The sequence below is a fragment of the Nannobrachium achirus genome (genome assembly GCF_963921795.1).
Source record: "Nannobrachium achirus genome assembly, chromosome: 3".
NCBI classification, from domain to species: domain Eukaryota; kingdom Metazoa; phylum Chordata; class Actinopteri; order Myctophiformes; family Myctophidae; genus Nannobrachium; species Nannobrachium achirus.
The window spans coordinates 53238300-53262303 of record NC_137812.1 but is presented as its reverse complement, the minus strand read 5'-3'; the positions used below and the strand labels follow the sequence as shown (position 1 = coordinate 53262303).

General features: G+C 41.6%; 2 protein-coding genes across 2 annotated transcripts in view; one reads left to right on the top strand and one right to left on the bottom strand.

Moving 5' to 3' along the window:
- The window catches only part of papss1 (3'-phosphoadenosine 5'-phosphosulfate synthase 1), a 35464-nt gene extending 34000 nt beyond the window's left edge, over positions 1-1464 (bottom strand). Inside the window, exons 1-2 of the mRNA XM_080721586.1 lie at positions 1344-1464; positions 770-884 (exon numbers count right to left, since the gene is read on the bottom strand). Coding sequence (XP_080577712.1) covers positions 770-884; positions 1344-1403 — 175 coding nt within the window. The 5' untranslated portion in view covers positions 1404-1464. The remainder of the gene's footprint in view (positions 1-769; positions 885-1343) is intronic.
- A 15764-nt stretch (positions 1465-17228) lies between these two features.
- sgms2a (sphingomyelin synthase 2a) lies at positions 17229-23108 on the top strand (the record flags this gene model as incomplete). Its single annotated transcript, XM_080721837.1, has 5 exons — positions 17229-17617; positions 18090-18207; positions 18911-19064; positions 20093-20259; positions 22923-23108. 5 exons carry the CDS (start codon positions 17229-17231, stop codon positions 23106-23108), a joined length of 1014 nt encoding a protein of 337 aa, XP_080577963.1.
- Positions 23109-24004: the final 896 nt, after the last annotated feature.

The following is a 24004-nucleotide window of genomic DNA, read 5'->3' as shown; positions in this document are numbered from 1 at the left end:
AGGCATTTATTCAAAACTGACCAATCCTGCTAACTTTAGAAGCCAGTTTTAGCCAATCAGGATGGAATATAGAAAATCGGGCAGATCCATGTCGATCACATGACTGTAGAGACACTGTCTACCGATTTGCGTGATTTTTGGACAAAATCTGTAGGAGTACTGGCAATAGTTAGTTTTGCAAAAAACGGCCTCCTGGTGGCGCTAGAACAGGCCCATGTGAAAAATTTGGGGCAGAGTTTCTGAATTGGTATCCAGGGAGTGTGTGTGCATAGTTTGGCAGCGACCGGGCCAACGGCGCCGGAGATTAGCTGGTAACGGACGGACGGACGCACGGACGGACGGACGCACGGACGGACGGACGGACGGACGGACGGACGGAGGGGAAAACATACTCTCCCCCATGCCTTCGGCTGGTGGAGACAATGAAATAGATATAAGACTGGAACTTTACATGCTTTTCTGTGTGCACGCATATGCATGCACATTGTACATATAAAGAAAATAGAAGAGAGAAACATAAGTTACTGTTATGTGCTCTGCATCACCAAGACAACTTGTTTACTGCCATGGAATAGACAAACAGGTGATTCTGAGTGATTAGATTAGCGTGTAACATTCTGTTATATTAAGTTATATTCACATTTTTGCTTTTATCAGCAGCAGCAGGGACTCAGACTGAAACATCTTTCTGTGAAGGGTAGTCACACGAACACCTAAACACCACATCCTGCCTTAACGTGTACATGACAAGAAGTGTGTAGCGACTTACCACTCAGCCAGACAGTGCATCCTCTGAAGCCTCCCCTGGTTCCCACAACCTGCCCACGCTTGTTCCTGCTGACATGGTGGGCTTGGTAGGTCACATTTGTTGCTCTTTGCATTCCCTAGAACAAGGCCATCTTTCTGTCAGCTCATCCCATGTTGTTGTCATTGGCTCTTTTGTTACAGTGTAAAAACATATCTGTGAGTCTGTGATTTACAATCAAAGCATGGTATTTTCAAATGACCAATTGAATTCACTATATTTTAGCATTGATTGACTATGGGTTCATGTATGCTTTTGCAAAGACTGAGGCTTAATGAGGAACAGTGTAGTGTACAGGATGTTACCATGTCGGCAAAGGCACTAGCTGGCCAAATCAGCAAGAGCAACACCACAGCAACAACAGCCAGACCAGCTAACCCAACGCCTATTACTAGAACCACTGGTTATGAAAACAGTAGAGCTCTTGTTAGCTCGGTGGCTAGCTCTGCAGCTAGCTGTACAGCAGCAGCTGCTGGGGGCTGTTGGTTGGTGGACGTGGCGGTGTGTGAATGAATGCATCTTCTCATGAACAACTTACCCAGTTCTGGGGCGCAATGGTCAGCTTCTGTTTCTTGTGCGAGTTGCTTGAGGTCTCCATGGCAGGCGGCACTTTTAACACCTTGTTTTTCTCCCAGCTAACCGTTCTGTGAAATGCAGCGACCGAAAAAAGTAACTCCTGGCCTGACTATTTAGGTCGTGCAGGAGGAGAAAGTGGTACAGTTTGTTTCTCTATGAATGGAGGAGTGGCAGACAGTGTTGCACAGGAACCCACGGCGGAAGGAGTTTCCAGACATCTACGTAACAAAAAAAAACGGAAGTGACGTATCCCCCTCTATGACAGCGGCGTCAGTTCATAAAAATCTAAGGTATGGCAACATGACTGGTGTCTTGAGGGCGCGCGTGCAAGACACCAGTCATGTTGCCATACCTTAGCAACAGGCACGATTACAGGGGGAAATCTCGCTTTTTCGACGTCCCAAATGTTCGACGGCCCGCAACTTCGACGCGCCGATAGTTCGACTTAGGGATCGCGAGATTTCGGCGCCGCTGTTTCGACGGCACGTTTTTTCGAAATAACTGACGCCGGTCTTTCGACTGGGTGGCACGCTCCTTCGACTGGGCGGCACGGTATTTCGACAATGAAAAAAACAAGTCTCTCTCACACACGCACAGACAGACTCACTGCAATGCCAACTAACCCAGCCTTACCTCCCCGACTTTTTTGTTTTCTTTCTCGTCTCTCTCCCTCTCTCCCTCTCCCTCTCCCTCTCCCTCTCTCTCCCTCTCCCTCTCCCTCTCTCTCTCTCTCTCTCTCTCTCTCTCTCTCTCTCTCTGGATTAACATTACCTGAGGACGTGGGGTAAAGTAATCTTTACGGACGGGAAAAGCAGGGCCGTGCTTAGGGCCTAGGGGGCCCCAGGCAAGGCAAACCCCAGTTTGAGGCCCCGGGCCCAATTTGGTAACCATCAAAATTGCATATATATTTTAAGTCCATGTTAATCATTGCCAGTAAAACAAACACTGCGTGCCATCTTTAAGAAGCCCCAGTAAACCCTGTGAAAAATTGATCTCATCCTGATCCTGGGGGGCGCCACTTTAAAGTAACTGTCCAGGGCCCCCAAAACTAAAGGGAATTGATACACATATATGTATATCAATTTAGGGGGCCTCAAAACCTTTTAAATATAAATATTTACACAGACTTTAGAAGAAATGGATCAATTCCCTGCATCCTTTAAATTAGTGTACATGACATCACAGAACATTCATGAAGGAACTGCTTGTGTAATCAGGGCCATTGTTATCTGGTCTCACCTTTGCGAGCCAAGCTCTTTTCAAATTCTAATGAGCTAATATATCCAAAGCAATTGTGCTTCACTCTCACATAATTTTTTAGAGTTACAAGATTACATAATTGGAATATCAGAGTTATTACCTACAAATAACTACCTTAATGATAATAAGAACAAGAATAACTTTAAGTGCATGTTTTGCAGTGGTTCTCAACCTTTGTCTCACACTAAATACATGTAAATGGATGTGTGTCCACAGGCAGCCTGTTAATTATATTTCAATTTATAGCTACTTCAATTATTGCCAGTAAAACAAACTAGCATGCCATCTTTAAGAAGCCCCAGTAAACCTGTTTAAAGTATTAAGTTAAACATAACATTTATTTTAAGTCGCTTACCGTTCATTATGTTGATATCATCATGGGCCCACTTCAAACTGTCAGGGGGGCCCCAAATGAGATTGAATATATACATATATATATATCAATATATGTACCTCAATTTGGTAACCCTCATATATATTTTAAGTCCATAGCTACTTTAATTAATCTCATCCTGGGGGGGGCCCCATTCCCTGCATCCGGAATGGATACATTTCTTCTAAAGTCTGTGTAAATATTTACATTTAAAAAAGTTTTGAGGGCCCTCAAATTGATATTTTTGGGGGCCCTGGACAGTTTGAAGTGGGCCCCCTAGGATGAGATAACATTTTCACAGGGTTTATTGGGGCCTCTTAAAGATGTATGTGACATCACAGAACACACATGAAGGAACTGCTTGGGTAAATTAGGACCATTGTTATCTGGCCTGCACCTTTGAGAGCCAAGCTCTTTTCATATTCTAATGAGCTCATATGTCCAAAGCAATTGTTTCATGTTAACCCTCACTTCAACTGTTCTCTGTTCAACAGCTCAACTGGGGCCCATGCCCATATTGGTTAAAAATAAAAATAAAAATCTCATGAGGCCCCCAGCCTGTGTGGGGTTTGCCTGTATGGACTGCACGGCCCTGTTTAAGAGTAGCCTAATGAATGACCACAGTCAGTGCGCAACAGGCTCCGCCAATCACTTATCTTACTTGTTAAAAGCAACATATTATAAAGACATGACAGTAATATGGGTGCAAAATGTACTAGCATATAAACGTAAAATATACTCTCCTCCCTAGCTGTAGGCCTATGCACATATGAACCTGTCTGTGTCCAATAGAAAGCTGCAGAGCATGGAGGTTTTCTTTAAACAAGGCAGTACAAGGCAAAAATAACAGGCTATCAACACCGTCGGATAGTAGCCTACAGGATGTTAACTTGCAGATCTGTTCTTTTAAGCATGCACACAGAGAGAGGGAGAGGAGAGCATGGAGGGGAGAGACAGACAGACAGACAGACAGACAGACAGACAGAAGATGCGCGAGCAAAAACACTACTGATCTAGGTGTGATAAGTTCTGTCGGGACAGTCTGGAGCATATTAAAGAGGTTATTATAGGCCTAATCGGCGATCACTCGCATGCATGCGACCGCTCCAGCTAATAAATCCGTGCACAGGGCTTCTAAATGGAGACCCACTCCCCCCACAAGTTGCCACAACACCCCTGCCTACAGTTCATGTCACGAATACAGGTCACTTCGCCAAAAATCCAACGCAACATAGGCTTCAAAGGAGCTTTATTGGCAAACGCGGGCTTATGACAGCAGAACAAAAGTTTACATTTGGGCCATTGTGCGAAAGACAGTAACCAGTCCGCCGTTCGCCCTGTGGGGTGTGTGTGTGTGTGTGTGTGTGTGTGTGTGTGTGTGTGAGGGGGGAGAGAGGGGGGAGACGAGAGAGAGAGAGCGAGAGAGGGAGGGAGGGAGACGAGAGACGAGAAAGAGAACAAAAAAGTCGGGGAGGTAAGGCTGGGTTAGTTGGCATTGTGAGTCTGTCTGTGCGTGTGTGAGAGAGACTTTTTTCATTGTCGAAATACCGTGCTGCCTTGTCGCAATACCGTGCCGTCTTGTCGAACTGTTGTCGTGTCGGACAGTTGTCGTGTCGAAACATTGGCGTCCTTTTTTTCGAAAAAGGGTGCCGTCGAAACAGCGGCGCCGAAATCTCGCGATCCCTAAGTCGAACTATCGGCGCGTCGAAATTGCGGGCCGTCGAACAAATGACACGTCGAAATAGCGACACGCTCCCCGATTACAGTACATGTTATTATTTTCCCCTGTAGCCAAGGTATGGCAGCTGCCATAGATTGCCATACCCAATTGACGCCTCTGCTCTATGATCCTCCTCCCAAGTTGATGAACTTGGCGTTGGAACAGCGGCGTCAGTTCAGAAAAGGCTAAGGTATCAGGTATGGCAACATGACTGGTGTCTTACACCACCAGTCATGTTGCCATACCTTAGCAACAGGCACGATGAAAAGTACATTGTATTATTTCACCCTGTAGCCAAGGTATGGCAGCTGCCATAGCTTGCCATACCCAATTGACGCGTCTGAAGCTGAGCTGAAGAGGGGGGAAAAGTAGGCTACTCACATTTCTTACTTCAGTAGACCTATTTATCAACACTGCAATGTAGAAATACTCCAGTCTCTGTTATTCAAAATATACTGGCAAGTACAAAAGTACAGTAGCCTATTGGTATCAAAATGTACTTAAAATACCAAAGGTAAAAGTAGGCTACTCATTATGTATAGGTCTACTCATAATGTATAAAATAGATTTTGAAAATTGCAGATCCGATTGTGAGCTTGTAGTCTATATCTGCTATTTTCAAATGGCCTAAATGCATTTAGGGCTTAAAGTGGTTTATAGCCCACGTATATGTTTTGTAATACTAATCCTAATCTACAAAGTAATTAGTAACTAAAGTTTTCATATAATGTAGCTAGTGGAGTAAAAGTACAATATTTGGATCCGAGATATGTAGTGGATTAGAAGTAAAAGTATTGTAAATTGGAAATATTCAAGTAAAGTACAAATACCTCAAAATGGTACTTTACTTGAAGGGCCACTTCACCTCTGGGACAACCCTATCTTATTTTATTGTTGTTTGGGACACGATCAACACAATCCTGAGTTATGTTTTGTGTTCAATCTGTTTTTTGAGATATTTTAGTATTTCAGCATGGGGGTCTACTAGCATGTAATATGATGCAAAACGCATCACTTGTGATGATGCAAAATGCATCACTACTAGTCAATAGTCATGCTGAAATGCCGAATGAGACCAGTGCCCTGACTCAGCTGTCATATGACGTATTTCTGCGTATTCAGTGTGATGATGACGGGATGACGCGCAGTCTTTTGTGAATGATAGGCTAATGAATTATATGAATCAGTTAGAAATGTTATGTATCTTGTGTACGACTATGGGCAAAAACTCCTGACTTAGCCAGGAATATAGAAACATTGTGAAATAAACATTATCTGATATAGCTTTCAATAATGCGTCCTAATGTGCGTTCTAAATTAAATAAGCACCACAGCTAAAAGATACAGAAATCAATTAATGAATAGGCTAAATAAATATTAGGCTACCACCAACATTAAATCTAATAGCCTATATTTTTGTTATCTTATAGCCATCAATACATTCTTACAAATGTGCATTCTAATTCTAAAAAAAATAAAAATCAAAAGTAAATAAATACAGAAAATGCAATAAAATAAATAGCCTGGACTTCATGTTTTTATAGTGCTTTAAATGAGTAGTTCACCGCACACAGGACTTTTTTGTCTATGATTACTCACCCCATATAGACTTGAGTTCAATAATATGTAGGCCTATTTGTTTTTGCCCATTGATTCCGGATGGAGACACAAATTATTTCAGAATCGGAATCAATTTCTGAATCAATGGGGGTCAATTTACTTTAATAAAATTAGTGTCTTAGGAATGCGACATTATTAATATCATTATTATTTTTACTAAAGTCACCATGGGGTGAGTAATCAATCAAGTCATTTTGGGGATGAACTACTCCTTTAATTTGGGCAAATATATGGGTGGTGACAGTTAAGAGAAACCAACTGAGTTAGTTACAGGCTGAGCGGGATGTCTATTACAGGAGGGTTGTGTTCTAATGAGAGAGCAGTTCGGGTGCCAGACTGGGCTGGATCCTGCAAGGTCGGAGCCGTGCATCTGCTGGGCTTTATAGGGAGGAGCGCTGGCTCAGAAGCACGGATGCTACGTTCGTTGTACAATGGACCAGTGCGGCCAGTAACAGACCATAGGTAGCCTTCAGAACATACCCAGTAAACCATACATACAGACTGACAGCCATAGAGAGCGCAACAGGAGGGGATTGCGGAACTGCAACTACAGGAAGAGATTCCTGGAGGCGAGAAGGAGGCAGGTAGGATGCTGATGCTATTGACATTATGGATTGCAGTACTCCTTGTATGTTTCGATCATTTCCAACGAGTCATGCAATAGTCAGCGCTTTTGTAGGTAGCCTACACCTGATCACCTGTTTTCCATCATCTGTCTCATGCACTGCCTGACGTGTTGCCTACATAGGCTACTGTGTGGATTCAAATCGATATAGTGTAACCTAATGTGGGAGCCCAATGATGCAGGCGCATCTCAGCTTTAGTGGACACATTTGTTTACACTTGGAGGCTAAACAAATTACGTTTTCTATAATAGTCTAATTATAGATAATGCTGGTAGAGACAACATATCCCAAAGGAGATTTTATAACATTTATAACATTATAACATGTCTATATAGTAGCCTATTATAATCTCTTATTGTGTGTAATCAGTGGAACAGGCTCTTTATCATCTGCAATGTCATGAGCATGATGACACAAGGCTATTCACCATTCTTCCAAGTGTTGCAGGTATACACTTGTAACCCCAAGCTTTTATAACACTTTGTAGTCTCTGAAAACTTGAAATACATAGACTGTTGTGTTGTCTAGTCAAGTGTCTAGTCTGTGCTCTCTAAACACTATGCACTAACTTTCAGTTGTGTAGCCTACACAGTTTAATAGCCGATATAAATGAATGATGTGGATGTTGTTTGCCTTAATTCCATTATAGTAATCCATTTGTCTAGAGTATTTCCAATTGAAGTAGCTCTGACTGCATGTGGCTTTAATTACAGGCAGACCCCTCAAACCTCTTGCCTCTCCCTGTCCTCATATAGAACATGGTGGTTAGGCACTGTGTGTGGGGGCCACTATGCTAGTCCTCTAAAGTAAACTTGGAAACCTAGAAACAGAGAGACAAACAGCTGCCGCCCTATACTGGAGGCCTGGGAGTTGCCCACATGCTAAACCCTGAACCTGACATTACCGCCAGCATCCACCCTGCGTGTGGTTAAGGCAAAGGGTGTGTGTGTGTGTGTGTGTGTGTGTGTGTGTGTGTGTGTGTGTGTGTGTGTGTGTGTGTGTGTGTGTGTGTGTGTGTGTGTGTGTGCGTGCGCACACACGCATGCGTATGTGTGTTCTCTGTGGGCTCACATGGGTTGAAACACATGGGTTGAAACTTACCCCTTCAGGTATTTTACAACAGGCTGATTTTCAAGTACAGATTGACATTGTGCAATGGAATGGAATATGGATTAAGTTTATATTTTCTGCAAGATCAAAGATGTGTGTGCTCTTTTTATACGTGAAATTCAGTCAGTAGAATCACTCTGAATGTTCTGTTCAGAAAAAAAATTGGCTTGCAAGTTGCAACACTATACTTACAGATAATGGCTTTATTGAATTACCTTTTAGCTAAGGAAAAACAGTATTCAGTAATACGGTATCAATACTGTGTGAGTACAACCAGTTGGATACTCTCTGAAATGTATCAAGACATTATTATATTTATCATGTACTCAATTCTTTTTTTTTTTCTTAACGGTTGATAGATACATAAAAAAAATTAAATGTTATTGATGAACAACATTTCTGTTTGGTCAGAAAAAAGGTGGTTGAAGCACCCCATCCAGGATCTGCTCTTTTGTTCAAGTACTGTACCTGATTTTGAGATACTTTTACTTTACTTCAGTATTTCAAATCTTTGATAGTTTTTACTTTTGTTCCACTACATCTCAGAGGCAAGCCGGTCTACAGTGTGACAGGTTGTTGTTATAACATACTTTTAGTCAAGTCAAATTGTGAACAGATTTATTTAAACATTTCTAAATGTTACTTAAGTAAAGAAAATCAGAGTACTTCTTCTACCACTGAACATTTCACGTCATTAAGGCAGAGACAGTCTATCATTGTGTATTTTATGAGCAGATTCTTGGACAGTTTGGATGGTGAGGCAGATGTGCATGTTGGGAACGGATTCCAATAAAGCAAAGACTCATCTGAGCATTTAATTCATATAGGGCATAGCAATGGTGGCCATTTTGTGGTGGCACAGATAGTAAACCCATTTATTTTTCCCATAGAGATTTCTGAAAATATTTATATAAATTATTTTAAGCCTGGAACAAAGCCATCCAGGCTCCTGGAGAAACATGATCATAAAACATTTGATTCTGTGTCAAAAAATACAGCTAAATAATATTTATTGTAATTAAGTATTAAATATTCAAATATGCTTGGTGGAGATAACAACCCCAAATTGTAATCAGAGCTCACCTCCAAAAATCACTTTAATGTCTGCCCATAGCCCATAGGGGGCACCACACATGTGAAACCCACCACTTACACAGCCCTGCTTAGACAGCCCAGCCTAGTGGAGATACTGTAATATGTGCTCTGTAATGCCCCTTTATAGTTATTAGCATTATTAGTTTTACTATTAATAGCAGTAGTTGTAGCAGTAGTAGTTGTAGTACTAATAGTAGTTGTAGTAGTAGCCTAATAGTCGTAAGACATGTGTTGTTAATATATAGCAGGAATAGAATGAGGATTATGCGTGTAGTTTACATACATTTTGGACTGAAACATCCTCTTAGACCGGTTGATGTTACTGTAGTGTATAGGCTACATACACACCTACCAACCTTTATTTGCTTTACATTATTAATAGCTCTCTATCTTGCGGCTCTGTCCCTGATTATTTTAAGATTGCTTGTGTTCGGTCTCTTCTCAAAATACCTTCATTTTCGTCTTGACCCATCCATTTACAACAATTACAGGACAATTTCTAAATTGGCATTTATTTAAAGGACCACATCACCCATTCTCAACCTACCGTATTTTGATATAATTATTGGTCTTCCACACTATTATGCTCAAATAATTTGGTACCATTTTTGTCTACTCACTCAGAGGAGGGCTGTGAACACTGAACAGTTCAGAAACCCACCTACCAGTGACATCATCGATTGAGAATTGAAGCTAATAGAAACGTCAGGATTGCTGTACCTGGAAAGTTAGCATGCTATAATAGAAGCATTGTTCTTGCATTAATACAAAATAAAAGCATTTTATATTTTATATAAAAACATTATCTTTATTGATTAGAGAGTTGGTTGACAGGAAATAGGGAGAGAGATGGGCAGTTTTCTCGCGTAGCCAGACAACTATTCCACAATCTCTGAATGCTATTTAGAGTCTGGAACTACAGCTCCTGAACGGCAAGTAATGGAAACTGTCATTACCGTTCAAGAAAATATATTTTAAAATGTCATTTCTGCTAAGCAGCAAGCTAAACATGCTTATATGATTTTTATTTATATAATGATAAATGTGCGCGATGCGATTTGAGACGGAAAGTGACAAGGAGCCTTCACTTCCGCTTTAACTGGTTACTCATCGTTCTTCTAATGTTATTCCAGACTGTATGACGGGAGCATTTGCAAATTGCGGAGTCAACAGTCTGGCCACGCGAGACTAGATGGGGAGTGACATGCATCATGCAGTCTGGGCCGAAATCCAGTCTTGAAGACTTTACATTTTACTTGATTTATTAGAAAGTAATAACCATAATAACAAACGTACTGGTTAAAACATTTAGATTATAACATTCTATGAATGTATTGTGGTCCTCAATGTAAAACATGACAAATACACTCAGGTACAATAAATAAAACCAATCTTTACAAAAAAGTCATCACAGTGTTGTGAGATCAGAGAAAAGTCAGTGAGTCACTAATATAGAGCCCTGAGGGGAAGTGGTAAACATAGTGTTATGCCTGGGATTCGTACATACTGTACCTATATTGTGATCAATTCATAAAATATGATTGTCTTTCACTTCATGGCTGCCAGAAGTTGTAACAAGACTTTTTTTTTTTTTTTTTTTGGATATTTTTTATTTTCTTTCTTTTCAGGTAAGAGCAATAACATGCTGTTAACATGCTGTTTAGAAGTGTATTGTATAATACAACAGAGAGAACAGACATATAGATAGATATATACAGACATATACAGTAGACATATAGATGCATATTACTCGACAGTACCTCACGCATAAATCAATGAGCTTTTCAGTGTTTTATCTATCACTATGGCAAGATTCCTTTTCACTCCCATTGAGCAATTAGATGACCGTGTGTGCTGTTTACAGGCTCGCTGTAGTGTACAGTAACACCACAGCTTGACACGTGCCTCTCTCCGCGCAACGATGTCCCCGGTTCCCGCAGGGCTGGGTCACTGCTGGAGCGACTTATTTTTAAACCCTCCCTTTGATGGGGAATATCAGGGCTGTGTGAAGAGGAGAAAATGAGTGGACAGCAATGCTACTGTGTCATTATAAAGGCCTCAAAATGGCGGCAGTGTCCCCATTCCTCTCAAGGAAAATGCTGCCTTGACGGCAACTCGGGCGGCTTCTCTTTCTGCAAATAGCACCGGGGAGTGGAGCAGGCCAAGCCATCCATTACTGCCTGTGACCATGTGGAATAGGGTTTGCTGCCAGTTTTCCATCACCACCCATCCCCTGTAGAGCACTACTAGTTGGTGCATGTGCACTGGCTGTGGGAAAACATAGTGTACTGCCTTCTACAGAGGGAAATGTACAGTACACACAGTGCAGTCTCACGGTGAACACAGGAAGAGCCATAGACTTAAACCTGTCTGTAGTACTGTATGATATCTGCTGGGCAGTATGCACAGTATAGGACAATCTACAAAAATGTTTTTATATTTGTATGCATCTTATATGGACCCCAGGAGGTGTAGCTGTCGCCCCGACGTCAGCTAATGGGGATCCGTTCAATAAACAATAAATGTATGTAGATAGAAAAATACAAATACTTCTATTGAATGTATATATAGGATCACACAGCCTGCGACAAAGGCAGGCTTCTAATGATGGGATGATAATATGCTGATGTGTTCATGCTATGATGATTCAGGTTCTATCCACGTGAATAACTTGCATTTTCATTTCACTGCGTTTCTGATGCGTTTGCATTAGGTGATGCCCTCAGTCAGAGCAACTAATGAAAGAACAGGTAGAGGTAGTTCAGTTAAGAAGTTCTGACTGGGCACATGGCTACTAATGGACAAATACTGTCTAATGTACCTGTCAACCATGTCATCCATTATTAGTAAAGCTAATAGAACTAGAATCCCCCATTTAGGCCTGACCTAAGTTTTCTGAAAAACAATATTATTCAAAAATGTACCTACAAAAACAAATATGTTGATACATACTGTAGCTCTAATACACAAAAATGTGTTCCCGGCCTGAATGTTTTAAGGGATAGGGTAAGTTGGTGCTTTTGAAGGTAGCAGTCAGAGTGGAGTGGTGAAAGGGAGGGTATAGGTGCATCATTGGGGTTCATTAGCCCACAACCTCTCCAGAGGGCTCAACAGTGTGTAACTGGTGTGCAGGTACACCCTTCCATCCTCATCCCTCACTGGACTCTGCGTGGACAAACCACTCCATCCACTCGGCCACCCTGCCAGCTACTTTCCCATGGAGGTACTCGACAAGGGGAGACAAGGGGACAACTGAGTACTACTAACCACAGAGATGACAAAGCAAAGGAAATATGATCGCTGTAATAACATAAGGGCCATCATGTTATAATGGAGTTATACAATTTGTCTTTTTCTCAGAGCATATTTTTAGCCATCTTGGTTATTATTAGTATACCCAGTATGAGCTTTGGACCCCAAATGTCTGCCAAACATTTTGCTCCCCAGCCATTTATCACTTATAGATTGTGAACCTGCAATGATTTAGCTAAATGGGGCCCTGTCATAATAGATAATACATTTTCCTCTGAGATAATGTTTTCTCTCATAAATTGATGTAAGAGTAAACTGATTATTTCAGCTGTCACTACCTCCTCTCTCTTTCTCTCTCTCCCTCCCTCCCTCTCTCTCTCTCTCTCTCTCTCTCCCTCTCTCTCTCTCTCTCTCTCTCTCTCTCTCTCTCTCTCTCTCTCACTCACTCTCACTCACACAAATCACACACACATGCACAAATACTATATTTATCAATTCACAGAAAATTATTTAAAGAAAGCTTTTCAGGATGGTTTTAAAAGAGCTAATTGTCTGAGATCAGTCTAACAGTAAACCCTAGTATGTCGTGGCGTTTGTACTTTTTCAGTGTTGTATGTGTCTATGGAGTTAACATCTAATAGACCACCGGGTGTGGTTATAATGTACACATTTGCCTTCCCTGTGTATTTTTGGTTTCTTCCTGAAAGCTGAAAGCCTCCGAGATAAAAGTGCTGATCGAAAAACACTGAGTTAATGACATCATAAAATCATCCCCTCCCCTTTTACCATACACCCAACATGTGGGTGTGACTAACTTTAGCTGGGTCAGCACCCACCTGTGAACTGGTGGGTGTGGCCACATCAAAACATAATTTGAACTATTTCTGTACACTTTATTGAAAAAAATCTTCCTCCTAGTATAATCGTAATACCTGATCATCATGTTTTAGGGAGGAAAAAAATCATGGCACCCCATCTTTAATAGTCTTGCCAACTTTATAAAATCCTGCTTTGTGAAATACTAATTTTAGTCACCTTCTGGTTTTAGGATTGGATTGGGGTAGGGGCAGCTGTGACCTCTTTAACTTGGACATATTTTTGATGTATTTTCATTTAGCAAATTCCCCCATGTGTATAGTGCCTGTAACTGCCATCGTGGTCGTGGGGAGGGTGTAGATGTAGATAGATATAGTAACAGGTCAGGTGGACACTAGGGACATCTGGGCACTTCGACGTAAGATTGGCTATTTTGTCCAAAAAAAGGAAGGAAAATAAAGTATACATGATCATTACATGCTTAAAGATTTGACAATTAAGGTCTAATATTTCTACAATTGCTATACAGAACCTGTAAATCCGTCATTTTGGGGCATAAACAAGACGTTGAAGGATAAAATTAAGTCTGATAATGATTTTAAAATGTGTTAAAATGTATTTTGGACAAAATAGCCAATTCGAGGTGCCCAGATGTCCCAAGTGCCCACCTGACCATGTATCTGTGTAGACAACCACATGTCTCCTCCGATACACATCAGGCAGCCGCTTCTTTTCGCCTGACAGTGAGGAGTTTTAGGGCAAAACATGTGCAGAGGGCACACACTTTCCTTCCCAGTTCCACCCCCTGCTGAACAGGTGCCCTGACCGACCTGTAGGAGTTACTAGTGCAGTGACAGAACACGGTTTCCCATCCCCAAAACACACCCAGGCGGTGCAGAAACCTTATTCCAGGGCGACCGGACACCCCGACAGTCAGAAATCCTGTGATGGTGATGATGATGAATGCAGATAGAATACATACAGCTTTGGGAATATGGCCTAATGACGTTATCACTACAAACAAGGGAGGAGATTTGTGATTTGAGGAGAGGCGTTTGTGTAGCATCCATTAACGGTATCCAGTAAACATGCCATTCTGTATGAATCCCAAATGACTGTTATTGTGATGCATTGTGGGCCTCATACCCAATACCATTAATGGCCCTTTTAAAGATACTCAAGCCTCTCAAGTACAACAGAATGGAAATGGCCATCGCTGAGGATCTCTCTCTCTCTCTCTCTCTCTCTCTCTCTCTCTCACTTTAATGGAAAAGGGTTCAACAAGAAAAGTGACTATTCAAGACTACAGAGCACTTCCCTTTCTCCATCTACTTTATGCTCACACTTTGGTGTGTCAGTTTAATGTTTATGATTACCTTAGCTTACCATCAGTCATGATGACTCTACTTTAAAGTGAGTGACAACAGAAAGTACATTTTAAATCCTATATCAACAAAGGCCTAGGCACATCACACTCCCATATGTCTATGTTTGATGTACAGTATATGTTTGGAGGACCTTTACAAAAAGTGACTGTAGTGAATGTACTTTTAACTGACAGTGTTATCATTTCATTGTTGTCGAGTGACCCTTTTCAAAAGGGTTGTGCGATAAATCATAATGAGACTTTAGTTCTACACAGTCCTAAAGGCCAGCTCAGGTAGGGAAGCAAAATCATGCTGAGTTCTTGTTTGGTTCAAACAACCCTGCTTTACTATTCAATTGTGGATTATTAAAGATATGAAAAGCTACTTTTTAAAAACATTTTACGTAATTAATGGAAAAGTGCTACAATTAAATGCCCATCAATTATCAATAACAAACGGACAGAACGAACGATATGGCCTATATATCTATCATTGTGACATCAGTATCAGCAGTTATGCAGCTGATGTGTCCCGATTTCTAACCACTTTCAACCAGTACAACAGCCCAAATTATACCCCCAGCCGGGGTTAAATTGAACTAGCCTGTTTTATACCCTGAGGTATATTCTGGGCCAGTCCAGTTTATGCCCTTGGGTATAAAACAGGCTAGCCCAAAATATACCCCTCTAGCCCAAACTATTAAATACTCCCCTTGTGTTTTACCATTAATCATGTTTACATCATAATTATTTTAGTAATGCATTATTAAGTAACACCTCTCTAGTCAAATTATTCCTCCATACTTGGGTGAATAATATACTGTAGAATATACTATGTAATAACTCAATAATATACTGGATTTAGGATTAATTGATATCCCTCTAGACTAGAACAGTGTACTCTGGACATTCTAATACCGATTTATTTATGAAAAAACACAAGGGGGTATAACCTAGACTAGAGAAATGTTACTTAACAAAATATTTATGATATAAAAAACAATGAATGAAAAACACAAGGGGGTTATAGTTTGGACTAGATGGGTATATTTGGGGCTAGCCTATTTTATACCCCTGGGTATAAAGTGGACTATACCCTGGGGTATAAAACAGGCTAGCTAACTTTAAGAATCCCTTTGGGAATGTAATTTCTTTTGGCAAGTCTTGGAAATGTTTATAGGCGTTGTGACAAATTGTGAACCCCCCATAGTCAGGTTCTATTATCAATGTGAAGCATCCATGCTGGACAAATGAGTCAGGGTTTGTATTCCAATGCATTTGTGTAAATCTAGACTGTACCCTGCTGCGTGAGTCGAAATCGAAAATGGCCCTCAGAACATTATCTTTTGTCATCCAACTCAATGGGTTAAATTGATTTTAAAATTGTATCACAACAACCTTTAGTGCAGCATCTGTGACCACATGGAATATTCATGCAGAACATAATAGATTATTTTCAATTAAACTATACCTCAGTGCTTGACAACGCTGAGGAAGACCGACCAGGTCGAAACGCGTACGTTGTTATCTGTCCAGAGAGGTAAATAAACCTTATTCTTTGTCTCATGTTATTATTGAGCCGTGCGTGCACCGTAAAGACTTAATTTGGAGTGTTGCAGGCTTTCTGCTCTGTTGCAGTCTCTTTCTCTATCTATACTATAATTTTGCGAATGTCTGAGTGAGTGAGTGAGTGAGTGTCTGTCTGTCTGTCTGTCTGTCTGTCTGTCTGTCTGTCTGAAACATCGTTTCTCCTCAGTGGCTGGAGCAATTGATCTGAAATCGCATCACCATTAGCATATGAACACACCTGACATAACTGTGAAGCCCGTTTGTCACTTTCACAAATCATATGCTGTATATTAGCATTTTTATGGTGTATCTACTATCTATTCTGCATCTAGCATGAGGCACATCTATTCTGCATCTAGCATGAGGCAAAATGTTTAACCAGCTCTGTGTGTGTGTGTGTGTGTGTGTGCGTGTGTGTGTGTGTGTGTGTGTGTGTGTGTGTGTGTGTGTGTGTGTGTGTGTGTGTGTGTGTGCAGGCAGGCAGGCGGGTGTGTGTGCAGGCGGGCTCGGGGGGGGGGGGGGGGGACAGTATCTCTGTAGCCATTAAACGAAACGGGTTTCTTACATTGATGCTCCTACATCATGCAAGCACCAGTTAAACTTACTTTCCATCCCTCATATACTGTGTGCACAGTGCACATCCCATAACCCACACATTGCACATCATTTTGGAGCTCATATCTTTGAACGGGTAAGGGCTAGTTCATTAAACAGACTGCCTACTGCCTGGAGTACTAGTACTGAAGATGAAGTACACATATACTGTACATAGACCTTTACGGGTCCACCGGGTCCATAGCGGTCCACCGCTATATTAGCAGATGTTTGGTTCACCCTGTTTTGTTTTGTCTCTCTCTCTCTCTCTCTCTCTCTCTCTCTCTCACGGCAGTCTAACGCATCAGTGGAGGCTACGGTTTCCCTGGTAGACCCAGAGGAGGAGACAGTAGCTGTGTTCTGGGTGGACAGCGCGGGCACCCATCATGGCACCACCGGAGCACCTGGGTGATAGAGCCCCTACCACTGACAATCTGACCCCACCCATGGAGGTCAGTGCTCTTCCCAGCGCTGGCAAAACCTGCCCCGTCCACACTCCGGTTACGGAGGATGCCAAACGGGGCTTCCGGAAGGCCATGGGAAGGCACAAGGACTACGTCAAGATCTCTGTGCCCGACTCCAAAGTCAACCGTCTGCCCATGGAGTGGTGGAAGACGGCCATAGCGTTCTTCTATGCCGCCTTCAACTTAGTACTGACGACTGTGGTGATCACCGTGGTACACGAGAGGGTCCCACCCAAAGAGGACAGTCCACCACTCCCAGACAAGTTCTTCGACTACATCGACCGGGTCAAGTGGGCGTTTACAATTACAGAGATCAATGGTATGGTTCTGGTGTCCATCTGGATTGTTCAGCTGTTCTTCTTCAGATACAAGTAAGAAGCTTTGGTGTTGTCTGTCAAGGTTTATTAGTAATTATTGTTGACTCGCTGAAAGGCAAGACCAGCATGTTATTATACCAAATCTTTATAGGCCAAGTTTATTCCCCTCAAAAAAGTTACGACAGTACAAAGGCAGGGCCCTTAGCCAATGAGGAGCAGCCAAAGGGTAGATCTTTGTGCCCATACACAGTGTTACATGCAAGCCCACACTGTTTCGTAGGAACAGTATTTCTAGTTATTATTATTATTATTATTATCATCGTGCAGTACACATTTCTTTCAGTTTCTGTTTGTCTTTTGTACTTTTCTATTTATTTGATTAGTTATTGCCATTTATGCTAAGCCGAATTGTAAACTGAGTATTTACACACCAAAAGCCCTAAGTAGGCCAAACATTACATAAAGGCAGCAGGCTGCTATGCTTTGCACATGATCATAAACGTGGGTTCATCTCACCATTTTGCAGGTCAATAGCGAGCAGGCGGTTCTTCTTCCTGATTGGCACCCTGTACCTGTACCGCTGTGTCACCATGTACATCACTACCCTGCCCGTACCTGGCATGCACATGACGTGTGCCCCTAAGGTCAGTTTACATGTCAATATCAGAGCTGGCATCAGCTGTGGTTACCAAGCCATTTGGTTGGCTTTATCCTTAGGGACTCATATTACAGCCACGGTCAAGAGCCAGCTATTAGAAATCTTTTACTGCCTGAGGACAGAAACAGTATTGAGTTTCATCATGGAAAAAATTTACCCCTTGTGTTTTTTCTTCTAATACTGAACAGAAAGATCAAACCGTACTCCGTACTCAGTCCAATGACCAAAATGTGTATGTGCCCCTAACATTGAAAAGTATCAGACGCTGTATGAATGTGATTCCCCCACCTGTGAATTTAACCCACCAGTAACCTGACTGAAAATAACATGAGAACCAGATTTGGCCACCGCTGATAGTGCCTGTTCAACTAATCTTTCTGTTATTTTACTTCTACACATCTCCTTTGCTCTGTGCCTCTTTCTCATCCATCACATCTACCCCCACTTTTTCTTTGCCTCTCTCTGTTTCATCTACCTGTTCTGCATCGTCTCATTGCACTAAATCAGATGTCATGTTATCCTAGTATCCATGTGCCCCACTCACTACAAGACTATAAATACAGTACAGTAAATACATCACCAAGACAACTTCCTGCACTGCTACTATACTTGGCAATTGAAGCGAGTCTGATCAGCTCCCATCGCTCATGATTTGTTCCTCTTTCCATCCACCTCCTTTTCCCTCTCAGCTGCATGGAGACTCCCAGGCAAAGATCCAGCGTGTTCTACAGTTGATCTCAGGTGGAGGTTTGTCCATCACTGGCTCCCATCTCATGTGCGGAGACTTTCTGTACAGCGGACACACCGTCATGCTCACCCTCACCTACCTATTTATCAAGGAGTGTGAGTAATATAATTAATGCTTGTGTTATTTCGTTTGGTACTTGATTTGCAATCTCCATCAATCCTGTTCTATTTCTAAGTTAGACATTTGTGTGCAACCACACATTGTGATCTGGGAAAAGGCAGTTAGGGCCAAGCCTGGTATGAGCCAATTAAGGTGATTAAATGATAGATTGACGTTTTAAGACAGCCTGATCCCTTGAATAAACCCCCACTTTCAATCATCTGTGTAGGACTCACTCCTCATTGCATGTCTTTCACATGAGCATATTATTACAGTAGATAAACACATATCCTGTGGGTACTGCCGTTGTCCTCTGCAACCTATGAGACCCCATTGGATTATAACCACTTAAGCCCTATTAAAAAATTGTAAAGAAATGAAAGAAAATAATAATAATTATGTTTTGAAAAATGTAGAATTCTTTTCCCTATAATGACATGCCCAAAATAGGTATGCTAGGGTTAATGTTGTAAACAGGGATCAAATTTGTGAACCATTTAAGACATTGTGCTGTGATTGTTTTCCCCCCTACAACATAATCATCAGGTATTATGATTATACTTGGAGGAAGATTTCTTTCAAAAAAGTGTACAAAAGTGTTAAAATTATGTTTTTATGTGGCCACACCCTCCTGTTCATTAAGTATGCCTGGTTGTCAGATGGATGGTGACCAGACTGAAGTTAGCCACACCCACAGTGTTGTTGTATGGTAAAAAAAGGGAGCGGTTGATTTTATGATTAAATCACTCATTAAATCAGTGTATTTCAATTGGGCCTTTTGACTCCGAGGCTTTCAGCTGTCAGGAAGTAACCAAAAATACACAGGGAAGACATATTTGCATATTATAACCACACCTGGGGGTCTAATTAGAGTTATGTTAACTCCACAGACAGAAAAAGTACAAAACTATGGCACCACCTCTTTAAGTCTCTTTGTAACCACTTGGATTAGCCTGGCAAACCAATCCCCCTCCTGTTTGTTACTTATATTCTGTCTCTCCTCCTCTTCCTCCCTCCACTGCAGACTCTCCGCGTTCCTTCTGGTGGTACCACCTGATGTGCTGGCTGCTGAGTGCCGTGGGCGTGGTGTGCATCCTGGTGGCCCACGAGCACTACAGTGTGGATGTGGTTGTGGCTTACTTCATCACCTCACGTCTGTTCTGGTGGTACCACACCATGGCTAACTTACAGGTCAGACCATGGAGCTATGCTTCGCACTATGATGGCGTCGCTTACCACAAACAAGCTACTTTTATTCAAGACAATATAAAATAGGCTTCGTAGACCATGCCTTTGTGTGTGTGTGTGTGTGTGTGTGTGTGTGTGTGTGAGTGTGTGTGTGTGTGTGTGTGTGTGTGTGTGTGTGTGTGTGTGTGTGTGTGTGTGTGTGTGTGTGTGTGATGGTGGAGGGGACACTGAGTGACACAGAGGGAGTTAGTTAGAGAAAGGTGGAGAGGAGAGGGGGAGGACGATAATGCGTTGTAGTTATAGCTTTGTGTTGTAATTATCTCCTCTCAACCTCCTACCACAGTGTTTACACAAGTACGATTTCTGAGAAGCTTCACGTTTTAGTAATAGCTCATGAGTGATATCCTATGGTCCTCTTCTGCCAAGGGAGTTACCTAAAGCCCACCAACTAAAAGAGTCGCATTTCAACCATTAATTTTCATGTTCTCAAATATGGTTTATCAGATTATTTGCATTGTAAATATATATGTAGACCTCTGTACTTGGATATCCTTTTAAACATGTGTGATTTTGATTGGTTATGTATGCCCTCTGCTGGCCACATCAATGAATGACAGCAGTTTCACATTTTCCAATTTGCCAATGTGCCACAGATACAGCTTTCCCTTTATTATTTATATTAGAAGGATATTCAGGATTTGGACAATGACCTACACCACACCTAGACCCCACCTGTCTCATTACTGTGCCACACAGCAATAAATCTACAATGCAGATTTAACTTTTACTCTAAGAGGTTGAATAAACATTTTACTCTTATTCTGGTGTCCAGCCTGAAATATAACCATATCAAAAGAAACATATAAATTACATAAATAAACCTATTGATACATTGACTTTTAGGCTTGTTGTCCTATTCATCCGAAGGCTAACCTTCTCCTAGTCTCATGTGGTCAGACCCACCCGTCTAACCTTCTCCTAGTCTCATGTGGTCAGACCCACCCGTCTAACCTTCTTCTAGTCTCATGTGGTCAGACCCACCCGTTTTGCGTCATCAATTCCAGCGACGGAGGGTCTGAATCACAAGTCAGCATGTCCGGGTTTTGCCAGAGAAAGTCAGGTAAGCCTCTGATTGGCTGGGCTGTAATGGAAGACCGTTGTTGGTCCGTGGATTGTCTAAGGAGGTCTGTGGTTGGTCAGTTCCTATATCTGTCACCCTTTTGTTTTGTCTTATTAGGGGTCGATCCTTAACAACTTTTCAATAGTTGTGCCCCAGACGTTTGATATGCGTCTAATTGTCTGGCTACTGCGAGACTAAACTTCACCTACATGTACATCAAGATGACCAATTCACCCATTGGATTCATAATTCATCCGTAACCTTGGAGTCATCCTCGACCCCACCCTCTCTTTCTTGCCACCTGTCAACTAAATCACCAAAACTGCCTTCTTCCACCTCCAAAACATTGCTCACCCCTGACCCAAACTATCATTTACTGCTGCAGAAACACTCATTCATGCTTTTATCTCATCCGGGCTTGATTTCTGCGAAAGCCTCCTTTACGGCACCACCAACTCCTCCTCCACCAAGTCCTCAATAAATTACAGTGTACAAAAACTCTGCTGCCCACTTGCTCTCCAGTACCCGCTCCAGAGACCACATCACACCAGTCCTCCATGCCTTGCTCCCAGTCAGAGACAATACATTTCAAAATGCTACTCAAGACTTCCAAGGTCCTCAACAACCTATAGCCCCCCCCCCCCCCCCCCCCCCCACCTCTGTGACCTCCTCCACCATCATGCCCCCTCCAGCTCCCTGAGGACCCAGCAGCAAACCAGGGGTGATAGGGCTCTCTCAGTTGCTGCATCCTCTCCGTGGAATCCACTTCCAACCCACATCAAAGCAGGCCCCACCATTTCTTCTTTTAAAACTGTTCTTTTCAACTGTGTTTTACGGTTCCATTTTTAATAATTAATAATTTTGACACACTATTTCTATTATTTATTTTGCCTTAGTTTTATTTGTTCTGTTTGTGTAGGCATAGAATCCATTAAAGTATATACAGTAACTGTGTTTTGTCCGAGACATGACGATATAACATGACGATAACAGAAAGCCTATTTGTTTCTAATGGTTCTTTGACTGGAATTCCTCAAAAGATCATAGTCACACTCACAAAAGATAAAGTCACACAAAACTGCATGTCACTTATTGTACCTGTATTAGTAGTGACAAATAAACTTTCTTGGTTCTTGAATTTTGTACTGTATATAAAGCAGCTAAAATAATACCTTTACGTTTTCAACCTTTGCCATACTCATTTATATAAATTTTTTTCTGCATAATCATTTCACGTGATATATGTCTCTTGTTATGACCCAGCCTACAGGAAAATACATGTATGACCCTAGGGTCATAAAACTCTTCTGATGACATCACAGGGATGTAAAATTCAAATGAACACCAAACTCTAGAATTAGTTTTTGCCTTTCATGTGTATATCCTGACAAGCTTGTCAAACAACTGCTGTACCTCACCAATAACTTGAACGCATAACTATCTAGTTCACATAACCAGTCCAAAAGACACAACCCAGCCATACTGCATATTAGACACATCCCGTGTTACAGTTTCGGGGTTTCTAACCATCTCCTGTATTCACCAGACGCTGAAGTGCTCTCCCAACAACTACCTCACAAACACCTGGTGGAACCCTGTCTTTAACTTCCTGGAACGGAATGTGCAGACGTCGGTGCCTTGCTCCTACAGCTGGCCAATTACCTGGCCTCCCTCCTGTCTCAAGAACCCCTGTAAGAAGTACTCCATGGTACAAAGTACAAGAGAGGAGTGACGTCACACTCGCATCAACTCCATATGCCAAGTCTAGGCATACCAACAACCCAGAGGATCAGTATTCCATGCAGTATACAGTCTCCTGATTGACATGAGATGTGGTGGTAAGATTCGGAGGCTGTGTCAGTGACACATGAAGAGTATTTCAGTTTCATGAAGGAACGGGTTTACAATGAAGGATGTTTGTGGTTAAGAGAAATAAAGAGAAACAATTATCAGTGTTGTCTCTATACAGTATGTACTTGCCACTATAACTTATTTATGAGATCATGTTCTTACAACACTTGGTGTCATGTTTTTTATAATATAAATTATGATTATGTATGACCAAATTTTATTTTAGTAGTTACTAGATGATCATTCATTGTCATTGATTTGCAAGTTTGCTACAGTATTTTGATTTTCTTTGTCTTTAGATCTGTTGCCACCCTCAATACAAGGGTGAGGGTGAATACCTCAGCGTGATGTCCAATGTATCCAAGTCACAAGGTGCCTTAGAAATACTGTCAATGTTAGTAATTATCTGAAAACTGCCATATTAAGCCTTGACTTGTTTTCTATTGGTTTTGTATTCATTTTAATAGCCTTAATTGTGCGTTACAGCTAGTTCCAACATTGTATGGTTGTATTAAACTTTAATTACATGAAAGTTCCTGTGTGCTTTTTTGGATCCAATCTATCAATATAACTAGTCGATCAATGCCAGTGTGAAAACTCAGATAAATTGCTCCAGCGACTGAGGAGAACCGGGCAGAACCATAGGGGCAGAACAGACAGATTTTGATGATAGATTTTGATGACAAAAGATTGCTTATTTAATATTTATATGTAGGATAAGTGACCATTATGTAATAATTGTAGACCTATGGCATGCCTATATCTTTTTCAAGACAA